This window comes from Tamandua tetradactyla, chromosome 11 (assembly GCF_023851605.1).
Source record: "Tamandua tetradactyla isolate mTamTet1 chromosome 11, mTamTet1.pri, whole genome shotgun sequence".
In the NCBI taxonomy this organism is placed as follows: domain Eukaryota; kingdom Metazoa; phylum Chordata; class Mammalia; order Pilosa; family Myrmecophagidae; genus Tamandua; species Tamandua tetradactyla.
Genome location: NC_135337.1, coordinates 58,652,904 through 58,667,274, shown reverse-complemented (window position 1 = coordinate 58,667,274; position 14,371 = coordinate 58,652,904). Strand labels below are relative to the sequence as shown.

The window sequence follows — 14,371 nt, the reverse complement described above, 5'->3', positions numbered from 1 at the left end:
TGGCGACAGCTGCTAGTCTCCAAGCATCTCCAGACATCTGTGTCTCTGTTCTCCACGTGTCCACATCTGTGTCAGCTCTGCTGTGAAGTTTGTCAGCTTTGAGGCTCCTTTCATTTCTGTAGGCTCTGTTCTTCTCCAAAGTGTCTCCCCTTTTAAAGACTCTAGTAATCTAATCATGATCCACCTAAAATGGGTGGAGTTTATCTCCATCTAGTCAAAAGGTCACACCCACAGTTGAACGTGTCACCTCTCCATGGAGATAATCTAGCTGAAAGTTTCTAACCTACAGTATTGAATCTGGATTAAAAGAAATGGCTGCTCCCACAAACTTGGATCAGGATTAAAACATGGCTTTTCTGGGGTACAGAGTACTCCTAAACTGGCATGAGGGTGTTTTAGTTTCCTTGGTTGCTCCAAGCTAAAATCATGAAATGGATCAGCTTAAACATAGGAATTTATTCACTTAATGGTTTGGGGGCCAGGAAAATATCCAAATCAAGGTCTTATCAAGGTGTTACTTCTTCCTGAAGACCAGTGTTGTAGGCTGGCTGTCAGTGGTCCTGGCTCCTTTGTCTTATGGGAGGCACACAGCAGTTTGTCTCCTGGTCTCTTCCACGTTTCACTAATTTCACCTTCTTGCTTCCATGGCTTTCTCTCTCTGTGTGTGCATTTCATTCTCTTATAAAGGATTTGGGTAATAGGATTAAGATGCATCCTGAATGAGGTGAGTCACACCTTAATTGAAGGAACCTCATCAAAAAGTCCTACCTATAATGAGTTTACACCCACAGGATTGGATTAGACTTAAGAACATGTTTTCTCGGGTACAAACAGTTTCAAACCACCACAGCGGGGAAGTGAAGACTGAGAATGTAGACTTATCTTGATGAGTCTGGACAAAAAGAGAAGTGGAGAGAGAGGTTAGACTGACACATGGTCAGCTCTCAAATATTAGTGGAATGAATGAATAACAGTAGCTCAAGAGAGATGTAGAGTCAAGAGGGTGTTTATTTTAAGTGGGACAGACATGAGAAGAACTATTACAGAAAGAGAGGGCAAACTGACCCAACGAAACTCTGGGAAGGGGTGGGGGAGAGTCTAAAGTGATGAGGGGTGAGGTACACCTTTGAGTTGGAGGAGGGATCCTTGTCTTCTGATAGGGGAAGGAGAGGAAGGGTGTAGAGGCAGCTGATTCCAGAGAAGGTCATGGTGTTAGCAGCAGTGGAGGGCTTATCTAGAACGACTGAGCTCATATATGTAATGTAGTACATGGTTGACAATTAGCCTAAGGGCAAGCATATAGTCACCAAATTACACATAATAAATACTGTTGTCTTGATTTTAACACCACTTAGCAATTCTATGTTGACTGACTACTAATTGTCCAAGGGGATTGGGGACATTCTCTAATTTAGAGAATCATCTCTGCTTTCATTGTGATCAAATCTTCTTCTTCCTTTCTGGTCCTCACACTCTGCCCCTACTCAGGGATTTCCTTCATAGACCCTGACGCTCTTCTCTATCCTTCGTTGGCGTGGTCTGACTCTAACACATTTCTCTACTCGGTTGCCAGCATGAAGTGGGGAAAATGTCCCCCTTCCCTAGAATACAGCATATTGCTCTCTGACTTCCCTAGAGCACGTCTAATGTTCTTTACTTGATTTGACCTTTGAATATATGCCCACCCACCCCACCAGAACCTGGCAAATTAATTCCCTTGCGAGGCTGGGGCTGAAGGAAGGTCCAGCAACACTGAATGCTGCTTTACTCAAGGTCTTCCCTCTTGGCCAAGCTCGTTTCCCCTCTGGGTTCCTGGAATGAGAAGTAAGCCATGCAGCCTCCTTCAGAACGAGGTTTCGTTTTGTCCAAGAGACTAGGAGGTGGCTCTCATTTCGCAGTTGTGATGGGTGGGAGTGATTTGCCTTGGGAGGCAGCCTTCAGCTGGAAGGCCTCAAGTCCGTGTCTTGCCCAGAAGTGTCACCAGGCTCCCAGACAAATGAAACCTTTTTCACCGCTCACTTGGCCACCATGGACTTGTGTGAACTGTGAGTTGCGGCATACCTTTAGACCCTCAACACAGCACTCACCACCACCTTATTCTCAGTATGTAGGCAAAATGGGACTCTCCCCCATTTCTTTTATTTAAACGACAGCAAAGTCTTCTCTTGTAGTCAGGCTCTATAACATTAATAAATATTCCACAATATTCCAAACATTCTACTTTTAAAGAGCATGAAATAAGATCCAAGTTAATATACAGGCTAACATGAAAGACTCTTCTTTCCCTTTAACATTTTTAAATCAAGCAACGCTCTGAAGCTGTGGATTATTTTGATTACTCCTTTCCTTTATTCCACACACAGGAGAATTTAATCAAGTCTTGGGATTGAATAGGCTAACAAGAGACAAAAGGAGAAAATTAATATGGGAAGATGATTTGAGAAAAAGGATGGGGAAAGGAAAGTTGAGAGAAAGCGGAATTCCAGTCCTTATGTAATTACCCAGTTGGCCCCTTTAAAGATCTCTTGTAAAAAGAAACAATGTTTTTTTCTTCCTAGGAAAAAATCGAATTTATGAATAGCAATTCCAGTGACCAGGTCCTATATGCTGACCCCCTGCTTACAGAGGTTACAGAAATCTTCCTCCCAGAACATAAGCCCATGGACGACAAGAAGGAAAGTGACAAAGGATCTCTGGAGACAAGAGATTGCCTACAAAAGGCTCTACTCGCCGATACTGCAGTTGTGTATATTCCTGATTTCAACACTGGATATAAACCCCAGATTTCAAATGTTCTCTCTGGGGGAAACCCTCTCAGCAATAGTGACCGAACAGCTTCCTCAACTCTCATACCACCTGTCGATTCTTTGGACCTGGGAGGAGATGCCAGGTTAAAAAAATATCCTAATTTTGCTTTTCCTATCTCAAGTATGACTTCACTAAGCAGCACACTATTTCATGAAGAATTAAGCCTCGTTTTAAATCAAGGTGACACACAAAACTTAATAGAGGGGGAAACCACCATGCTTTTGGAAAACGATTCAGCCAGGGAAACATTTCCAGAACAGACTTTGCTGCCCGATGAATTTGTCTCCTGCCTGGGCATCATGAACGAGGAGTCACCATCTATTCATTCTTATTTTCCGCAAAACATTTTGGAGGGTCATTTCAATAGTATTTCACTCTTGGAAAAATAGAGCTATGTGTCCATAATCAATATGGAAAGCTGCTTTGCTTCGATCAAGGAATTGGGTCTTCTCCTCAACATAAATTTGATTCTTCTATAAAAATTAAAGAATTAAGATTCAAAGATGGAATGGGTTTGCGGACGTAGCAATATTAGAGATACCTCATGCATTTTTTTAAAAGTATCAACTATTTATTTGACCTCTTTGCAAGGAACAGAACAGTTCTATAGAATAAAGGAAGGTTAAATAATGTGGTACTGAGGTGAAACATTTTAAAAAAAGGGTACATTAATATTTTCTTGCAAAGGGAGAAACAAGTTTTAAAAACTTTAATTAAATTAAAGTTTTAATTTTTACTTTATTGCTTAATATGTGTATTAAGCAATGATATGTAAAGGATAGACACAGAGGAGCAATTAACTGACATATTTGCAATATTATTTTTTCCACCACTTTCCATTCTGGTTATAGGGATCTGATCTTTCCTTATTGTGATTTTTGGACTAAAAGAGGTGTAAAACAATAATGTATAGAAACCATAAGATTGCTATCTGCATGCAAGTTAAAAGTGAGAGCCATAAACTCTCCTTTTGCAAGGTTAATGTTTCAATTATATCTTAGTAATACCCAGAAGAGCCAGCAGGGCCAGCAAAGTGTAACTTTTTATTTTTTATTTTTATTTTTTTTAAATGGGCAGGCACCGGGAATCGAACCTGGGTCCTCTGGCATCGCAGGCAAGCATTCCTGCCTGCTGAGCCACCGTGGCCCGCCCTAACTTTTTATTTTTAATCAACCAAGTAGTAGGTGAATGTCAGGAAAGTATTGTTTTATTGTTAAAACAGATGTGTGATCACATCTGGGCTGGCAAATACTGACTACACCTACCATGGCTCCCATTGCACGTGCCCAGCACATATCACTAAATGGACCCCCCACATGCCTTTCTGCTGAGGCTCACGGTGTCCCAGGTTCCTTTCAACCCAGTGCTCCTGTGGGGCTGGGACTTGAAATGAAATCTATCGGCCAACACGATCAATATTAAAAAGGAGTGTGATCTTAAAAATATGAAATGCATATTTTAAACTGAGAAAGGGTACTCATCAGAATATTTTTCTAATAATCAGAATAATTTGAAAAGAGGGTGATGACCCACTGAGTTTCTCTTTTTAATAGCTGTCAATCATAAAAATTTATATTTAGATTTACTAGTTAAATATTTTCATAACAAATCACGCAGTTAATGAGAAAGGATCACTTGCCTGCCACCTGTTTAGCACATGAGCAACCTATTTTTTTTTTTTAAGAAAGAACTCTCAGGGCAGTTGTACTGTCACCAAGGGCCCCAATGAGGAGGATGAGATACGTTTCAGTTTGCCCTGGCTTTGCCTGGTGTCCTGGTGTTAATTATTACCAGGGCCCTTTCACTTTCGGAAGTGTTCTGCTTTGGATGATAAATCATATGCTCCCTCTATCTGTGAGGACTGTCTAATGCCATGCCTGTAATTAATTCATTATAATTTATCTTTTTTTTTTGCATTGAAAATCCCCTTTATTTGCTTTATATCATTTGCTAAAGGCCATATTGCTCCAAAACAGGACACTATCGCTCGCTGTGTAAAAAGCATATCCCTGCTGCAAACTTCTATTCTGTTTACCCTAAAAGGTTTATATTTGTTTTGCTTTACATATCACATAGATTTTGAATTGCCAATGAAAAGCTAATGTTAGATATCTTTACTTGTAAATTATCATATACCTTTGCTTTATTCTTCTCAAAAGGGAGAATCACAATGAAGCAAAGAGGCAGGTAGCATTTGAGATAGAAGTAAATGAAAGGTGGAGATAAATCTCTGATGTTCACCGTCTCGTTGAAGCCATCTGGTAATTGTGAAGACCATGTTCGTACTGCATAACTGGAACCTACCCACACATTAAAATGGCTTTTGTCAAGCTTAATGGATATGGCATTCTTTGGTCTTCTGAGTATACTCCCACTGCAGTGAGTAACTCTTCAGGACCTCTCCTTCTCGCCCCTTGGAGCGGGGAGGGGGGCTGCTTCCCTTCGTTGTGGTGTCTTCCTCACTTCGCTATTCAGCACACTTCTGATCGCATCTTTTCCTTTAGCCTTTGTTGATCCAGATGGGCTAAAAGTTGAGGCCATACCTGTAACTGGGGAAGCATGCCTGCCATTGTCCCAACCCATAAAGAAAATTACAACTGTTTCATTATCACATAACCTCGGGAAGGAGGCTAGAGTTTTCTCTCCATAATTGTTTTATTCAACAATAAAATATTTATCAAAGTATCGAGTGCCCCTACTACGTGTGAGGCACGTCTGGGGATACAGAAGTTAACAAAACCAGCCAAGTCCCTGCAACATTGAGACAAGTCTTTGCTCTCCAGGAGCTTACATTTTAGTAACGCCAAGGAGGGCAGGATGGAGAGAAACCGGGAAAAATAAAGAAGAAAAATGCCAGCTAATTAATAAGTGCTGTGTAGAAGGATTTGTGGCAGTGGGGGGTGGGGGGTGGCTTGGTGGGAACTCTACCCTGGCAGTCAGGGCAGGCTTCTCTGGGGAGGTGGCACTGGTACATATAAATCTGATTCTCAAGAAGGACTCAATAGGTTGAATCAGCTTCTAAGCAGCCCCTTTTTTGGGAAAATGTTGCAGTGGCCAATGTCTCCACTTCTCCCTCTCCTTCCCGAGTTGCCCTGACACCCTTCCCTCAACCAAAACTACCTGGTGACAAGTGCGTACCTTTTCATCTTTCCACCTGGCATTGAGCCTACTCACTTTCTTTCTTTGAGTCTCACAATCTGCAAAGTTGCTGCTTCCTAAACGATGTGTCATGCTTATTGATGCGGATTAAAGGGAAAGAAAGAGAGAGAACAAGCGAAAAAAGCCTTGCAGCATGGAGAGGGAGGAAGAGCAAGGAAATGCAAAGAAACAAAGGCAGATAAATGGACAATAACGCTGAAGCAGACTGGAGCTCCGTGGTTCCGGACAACACTGGAGCTGATCAAGGGATAGAATCCTCATATGTTGGTCTCGGTCAAACCCTCCCCCAAATATATATATTTTTTCTCTGCCTATGTTCAAATAGTATTATGACTAAGTATACTGTTTTGGTTTGGTAAAGCTGGCAAAATGCAATATAGCAGAAATGGACTGGCTTTTAATAATGGGGATTTATTAGCTTGCAAATTTACAGTTCTAAGACTGTGAAAATGTCCAAATTAAGGCATCAACAGGACGATACCTTCTCTGAAGATTGGCTGTGGGTGAGCTTGGGCTCCTTTGTCAGATAGCAAGTGCAGACGTGGTGGCATCTGCTGGGCTTCTCTCCTGGATTTCACTGCTTCCAGCTTCTGGTTTCGGTGACTTCCTCTCAGCTTCTTTTTTTTTCTGAAAGCTTCTCTTAATATCATCTTTTAACTTCTGTATGTGTTTTATCCTCTTATAAAGGATTCCAGTAAGAGGGTTAAGACCCTCCTTGAATGAGGTGGGTCACATTGCCATAACCTAATTGAAAGGTCACCCACAGTAGGTTTACCCCCACAGGAATGGATTAAAAGAACACGACCTTTTCTGGATTATATATAATTTCAAACTACCCCAGATACCAACCAAGCCCATCCATCACTCTAGTTCTCTCCTGTCTTACTCACACAAGTATTTTAGAGACCAAGCCCCTTCCTCACTTAGTATTAGTGAATTTCACTTCATTCTTGTCTCTTCATTGAATTACAGCAGGGAGTAGTTAGTCTAATAAAACTGTTCATGAAAAGTATTAATTTTATTTATATATATATTCATTTGCAAGAATTAACTGAGGATCCTTTACCTTCAAAAAGTAAAGGTAACCCTACATTTTGTAAAGCATGTAAAGGAACCATGCACTAAATTCACTTTTCAGAAACCTAAAACCTCCAGATGGTTCCTAGGCCAGATAAATCCTGAAACTCAGAGGGGCCAGCCTCTCTAAGAACATCAGCCAGTTCCATTCCCACAATACCATTTTATTGACACCTCTTTTCAACATTAAAAAGTTAGAATGGGGATAGCCCCAATTCCCCTAAAGACTGGTAAAAAGATCAAAGGAGAAGGAGGAGTTCTAATAGAGAAGGTAGGATTTAAAAGATAAGTATGGCTGCTGACTCATTGTATTGATATTTCTTTTTAGTCTCCAGTGTCTTGGAGCAACTAGAAGGAAATACTTGAAATTGTGGAACTGAAACCCATATAAAACTTTGAAATCTGTTCTATAACTAATAGTTAAAATCTACTTTGAAATTTCTTGCTTTTTTGTATATGTTATATTTCACAATAGAAAATGCTAATTTAAAAAATAGTGGAATGAATTTTTGTTTTTGTCTTAGATAGCCACTTTACAGTCTTGATCTCATTTAATGGCAACCCTATGAGGTAGGTGTTATATTCCATTTCAGAGATGCTATCATGGAGGCTTCTTCTAGGATCTATGACAGTCTACAAGTAGAAACAACAGATGTCCTGCAAATGGAGATATTGGGAGGCATTAATGTATTGTCTCTCAGTTCCAAACTCATCCTCCTTTGCCTGTTTTCAAATGCTGAAACTGACCTCTGCAGATGACATTTCTCCTTTGCCAACCCTCAGTGCTAGGCTCTGTGTCCTGAAGGTGCTGGAGAGAGCTCACAAGGCAGTGCTGTGGATTTCCTAGCAGAGGCGACAGATGGCTGTGTCAGGGACCACCAGGGATGACGGCAGCCCTTGCAGGTCTCAGGGAGGGCCTGCCCCAGGGTGCTCTATCACCCACCTCTGTGAGCAGCGTGTTTTGGATCTCATCTTTGCAGGTCCTTTTCAGGTTTCTCAGTTCTTTCCTTCAGCATTTTTTCAGGATTCCAGCTTCAGTCCTAGGGGTAGTACCCTATCTCTATCATTGCTACCTCTGTGCATTAAGAGTTCCCTCTTTGAATAGGTAACCATTCTTTATGTTAAATTTTCCTTGTTCCAGTTAATGGTGTGGTTTCTGTCTCCTGATTGTCAGAGCAGGTGACATGTAATTTACATAGTCAATGGTGGGCAGGAATTTTCCAGGATGAGGGTGTTGAAGAAAGTGACAGGCAGAAGATATGGTACATACAAAGACTCGAGACCTGAAAAAAGAAGATGGGTTCAGAGAGCTGCAGGGAGTCTGATATGGTAGAGTAAAATGGGTGGAAAATGGGAAAAGTTAGACAGGTTTGGTTTGTGGGGAATGTTTTTTGCATGCCATGCTAAAGGCTTAGTATTTTTATCCTCTACACCATTAGAAACTATCCATAAATTTCCCATTGGAAAGGGTCATGGCAGAGCTGTGGATTTTATTTGAGCTCTGAAATTGGATTATACCCAGTGTAGTGGTTTTGTAATTGTGCTGATTTGAAAGGATGTATGTTTCCTAGGAAAGCCATTTTTTAATCTAAATCCCATTTCGTAAAGGCAGAATAATTCCTATTCAATACTGTATGTTTGAATCTGTAATCAAATTATCTCCCTGGAGATGTGATTTAATCAAGAGAGGTTGTTATGGATTAGGTGACAACATGTCTCCACCCATTTGGGTGGGTCTTGATTAGTTACTGGAGTCCTATAAAAGAGGGAACATTTTGGAGAATGAAGGAGATTCGGAGAGAGCAGAGAATGCTGCAGCACCACGAAGCAGAGAGTCCACGAGCCAGCGATCTTTAGAGATGAAGAAGGAAAATGCCTCCCGGGGAGCTTCATGAAACTGGAAGCCAGGAGAGAAAGCTAGCAGATGACGCCATGTTCGCCATGTGCCATTCCAGATGAGAGAGAAGCCCTGACTGTGTTCGCCATGTGCCTTCTCCCTTGAGAGAGAAACCCTGAACTTCATCGGCCTTCTTGGACCAAGGTATCGTTCCCTGCATGGATGCCTTTGATTGGACATTCCTATAGACTTGATTTAATTGGGACATTTTCTCGGCCATAAAACTATAAACTAGCAACTTATTAAATTCTCCCTTTTAAAAGCCATTCTGTTTCTGGTATATTGCATTCTGGCAGCTAGCAAACTAGAACAGTAATGTATCAACTTGGCTAATCAGAATTGTGTTTCCCAGAATCCCGTGCTTGTATGTTTCCATTCTGTTTGGCCAGAATGACGTATGCATGAGATTTGGAAGGCAGAAGTGACCACGTACCCATATTTACTCTGAAGGATGACGACAGAGGCCAGGCCCTTTGGTAATTCATACACGTGTTTATGAACCTGCTGGCTTATCTTATTGGCATGGGTAGCAATGAGGTCCAAAGCTTCTCTAGCATCTGCAGGATTTCTTCCTTAGCTTTTCAAAATCCTGGACTAGGTGCACCAGTGACTCCATAACGAGAATGCCCATATATCCTTCAGATCATCCACGGCAGTGAGATTGGAGACTTGGAGACAGGGAGAGGCCCACACAGAGTCTGGGGGAAGACAGATTCAGGTTTAGCTTATTCTTCATGGATTCTAGTGCTTCCTGCTCTCCTCCACATCGCATCATTCCTTTCAGAGACACCTACTCTTTGACTTCAGGTTGAAGCATCAGATGTGGAAGAAACAGCAGCCAAAGCGAGACTGTTTTATCAGCTTCCACATTCACATATGGTCACATCTCTTTAGTAAATATTTTATTCTGCATCATTCCTGGTGGATTATTGTTCCAGCCCAGCATAATCCTAAGACCAAAGAACACACCAGGCAGAAAATTAGCCATGAGTTTAATTAGAGACTAGCGGTTGGGTGAGAAAGTCTGCATTCTCCCCAAGAACTAAGTGAGAAAAGAAAATGGGACATGCCACCAGGGCAGCTCATACAGTTTAACAGAGTCCTGTGAGATGTGGTAACAACCAGGTTTCAGCAGACTCTCGTAGGGTTTGGAACCCGCAGGGGAGGGGAGTTTTACATTCTTTGACCTTTAAGGTCCATCTCTGTCACATAGGTGGTTGTGTGCAGTGACTTGTTCTCAAAATGGGGAAATCTGGTCTGGTTCCTACAATTATTCTTCTCCAATTGAACCCTGACTGATCAACACACCATATGCTGGCACAGTTACAGGGACCAAGGAATTCTTACTCATGGTTGGTAGGAGTGTACACTTAAGTAGCCATTCTGGAGAACAATCTGGCACTCCCACGTCAAATTAAGTATACACATACCCTATGACCCAGCAATTCAGCTCTTGATTGAATATACCTGTGTGGGGTTCCAAAGACTAGTCTTGGACCTGATGACTCACTAGGAGGACTCACAGGACTCAGCATATAGTCCTATAATTTTATTACAGTATATTATTTATTAGAGTGAAATAATACAACATAAAATGAAATAATGCAACATAAAATCAGCAAAAGGGAAAGGCTCAGAGGGCAAAATCTTCAGGAGACCAGGTACAAGCTTCTGAGAGTCCTCTCCCCATGGAGTCACCCATGCTTAGTTCCCCCAGAACGCGTGTGAAATGTTGTCTACCAGGGAGGCTCAGTAGAGACTCAATGCCCAAGGTTTATATGGGGGGCTGACCATGGAGGCATTCTCTGCCTAGCACATAAAATTTCACACTTCCAGAAGGAAAGCAGATGTTCTGCATATACCACATTGTTTGTGCAAACAGTTTAGGCAAAGTGAGCTACATGTATAAGTTAGGTTGGGAGGAATACTCCCAAAATCCAAGTTTCCAGTCAAGGACCAACATTGCAAGTAGGCCTTTCTCAGCAGGCCTTTGTAGACCATTAATAATTATACACTATGAACTGAGGACCATTATTAACTCAACCCCTTGAATTTGGCATCCAAAAAGAAATGGTAAGAAATAGAAGTATTAGTACAGAGACTGGAATGGAAGGGGAAAGTTGAGCAGCAAGGAAACCAGATGGAGACTTCCAAAGTCCACTGAGAGACGAAGGCAGTTGTCATGGTTAGGGACATGTGTCAACTTGGCCAAGTTGTGATACCTGTTTATCTGATTGGGCAAGTACTGGCCTGTCTGTTGCAATGAGGACATTTCACAGGATTAGGTCATGATCACATCAGCTGCATCCACAGCTGATTCCATTTGTAATCAGCCAAAGGGGAGTGTCTTCTACAATTAGTGATGCTAAATCTAATCACGGGAAGCCTTTTAAGGAGGACTCAGAGGAGACAGGTCCCATTCCTGCTTCAGCTGGTGAGCCTCTCCTGTGGAGTTCATCCAGACCCTCCATCGGAGTCGTCGGCTTCACAGCCTGCCCTGTGGATTTTGGACTTTGCGTTCCTGCAGTCATGTGAGACACTTTTATAAATTTTATAAATTTGCAAGTGTTCCCTGTTGATTCTGTTTCTCTAGAGAACCCTAACTAATACAGCGGTCATAACCAAGGCAATGTCAAACCAAGGGATGGAGGGAGGGGCCAGATTATAAATATTGCCAAGATGTGGATGTGAGAAAGGGGAGTCAGGGATAACTCCAAGTTTTCTAAATTGGGTAAGTGAATGATGGTACCATGGACCTGGGCCAGTCTGTGTGCTGGTCCTGATGAGGTTTTCTCTACTGCAAAGATGAGTAGCTCAGATGAAATTGAACTCCTGTAGGCAACCTCTTCTGCTGTCCACACTAATCTGAAAGTCCAGGCTCATTTCACTTCATCCTTCCAAGAAAACACAAAAGCACCGGGTAATGTGTAGCTCTCACTAAAATATTGTTCAAGTGGACAAGGAAAGAAAGGGTTACACTATATAACATATATAGTGCAAATTTTTAAAAATCCTCTCCTAACATTCTCTCCCCCATCCTCCCCCACTTTCTATATCCAGCTCCTACTCTCTCTCTTTCTCTCTCTCTCTCTCTCTCTCTCAACTGCATGGCTTTTCCATCCATCTTAACTCCAATTCCCTGCTGTTCTGGTATCTTCCTCTCCCTCTCCCTCCCTTTTGTTATGCAGAAATAATAGAAGGAGCACAACTGGAACACAGTCTGGGGGTGTTTTCTTGGTCTTTATGCATGTTTACTTTTTAGCCTTTTTTATTAGGAACTTTTTTCTTTACCAGAGTAAGAAATAAAATTGAAGACATAAGATAGCTTATGAGTTTTAGGATGTGGGTCTCAGGTAACGTGAGTTGCTCTTTGGCCCTCCTGGTTCAATCAAAGGGTATGCCCAGTTTCTTCTTTTCTTACTTGTCTTAGCTATTCCCTCTTTTGACATAGAGATGGCACGTGGCTGTGGCATAGCAAAGAAGGCTTCAAGGATAAATGTTAGCAGTTGATCCCATTCTCCAAATGAAATCTGTTGCAGAATACAAATATATAAAACAGATGAAGGTACCTCTGGTGAAGCAGGGGGGGTAGAAGCCATGAAGGTGCATTTCTCGCCCTGACTTTCTTCATTCTCTGCAGTGCTTCTGCAGCAGCCATCTCTGGTGGGTGGTCTGCAAATCCACTGGCTGGAAGGGGAGGGGAGCTGTCTCTTCCATACCTGGGTGATCTGGGGTGGGGAATCCCTTGGCTTCTGCCGAGGTGTGGGAAGCCTCGACCTCAGAATTGTACTTCAACTCAGGCTTAGGAGACCAGAACACCCCCAAACCCTCTCATGCCCTGAAATGGCCCTTAGAAGGAGCTTTCTCTCAGAGGGGGTTGATAGAAGAGGTACTGTAGGCAATGAGTAACTTGTTTCTTTCCAATTACTTTATCCCAAACGTCTGGGTTTTGTTCATGTTCTTTTTGAGATCCTAAGAATAAAACATTGCGTTTGAACATAATTAGATTTTATAAAACCCAAAGATTGTCAAATTGTGTGTGGTTTATCTCTTCAAGAAATCATTAGACCAATTTAGGAAGTGATGTTTTTTTTTTTTTTTTTTTTAAAGGAAAGACAGAGAGAAGGAAGGAAGGATAGAAGGAAGGAAGGAAGGAAGAAAGGGAAGCATCTTTAAACATTTTCTGGTTTTATTGTATTCTGTTTCTCCAGGAAGTGATGTTTTAATGGGAAATGTTACCCTCTTGGCAGACAATATTGATTTAAAATAAAAGAAGTGATTAAAAACAATTTACGACTCTCTCTTGGGTAGAAGCATGAAACCAATAGAAAATAATTGGATTCTGATTCATGGAATGGACTGTGAATGATTTTCTTGGATGCTATAGTTAGGCAAAATTACAAGAAACTATTACAAAAATTTGATAGAAATTTATTATGTCTCTTTTTACTGCTAAGACGACACCATTAAATCCCAATTAATGTTTCATGATGGGACTTTTTCACCTCTCAGCTATTTCATTTTTCAACTTAATTTAGGGTAAAACCTGTATCTTTATATGCAGGATTTCTATCAATTTTCTGAAGATGCATTCCCTTTATGCTTATGTTCAGGAATACAATTTATTATCTAATTCTCTATTATTAGCATTTATCAACGAGTTAAAAACTTGGTCTTATGTGGTCCATTTTTGTTTAGGGTATGTGTTAGTTTGAAACTGTAATATACCCCTCCACCAAAGCCATCTTCTTTCAATCCTGATCCAATCTTGTGGGGCCAGACCTATTGTTTAGGATGGAAACTTTTGGTTAGATTGTTTCCATGGAGATTGACCCACTCAATTGTGAGTGTGGCCTTTTGATTAGATGGAGACGCGTCTCCCACACTCTTCGGGGTGGGTCTTGATTAGTTCACTGGAGTCCTTTAAAGAGACATTTTGGAGAAAGCTTAGACTCAAACACAGATGTCTGGAAATGCAGAAGCCCCAGGAGATGCCAGGAGCTGAAAGAGCCAGACAGAAGCTAGACAGGAATCAGAGCCAATGCAGATGCAGACATATGGAGATACAGAAGACGCAGAGCCCAGCAGACATCACCATGAGATGCTAAGCCAGCCAGAACGCAGAGTTTTGCCCTGGAGCAGCTAAGTGAGACCCACCGATATCTAAAGAGGAAGCCCCTGGAATCAGAAGCACAAAGCAACGAATCAGGACCAAGGACCTCAGAGGCCATCCACGTGCTTTCTCGGCTGACAGGGAAATCCTGGATGTCATTTGGCCTCTCTTGAGTCAAGGAATCTTTCTCTGGGTGCCCTAGCTTGGACATTTATATGGGCTTCGAACTGCACACTTGTAACTTAACAAATCCCCTTTATAAAAGCCAACCCATTCATGGTGTGTTACATTCTGGCAGCATCAGCCAATTAAAACAG

General features: G+C 41.7%; 1 protein-coding gene across 1 annotated transcript in view; it reads left to right on the top strand.

Annotated features, from left to right (window-relative positions):
- Positions 1-5,289, top strand: part of IL23R (interleukin 23 receptor) — a 73,428-nt gene extending 68,139 nt beyond the window's left edge. Inside the window, exon 11 of the mRNA XM_077119506.1 lies at positions 2,559-5,289. Coding sequence (XP_076975621.1) covers positions 2,559-3,197 — 639 coding nt within the window. The 3' untranslated portion in view covers positions 3,198-5,289. The remainder of the gene's footprint in view (positions 1-2,558) is intronic.
- The last annotated feature ends 9,082 nt before the right edge of the window (positions 5,290-14,371 follow it).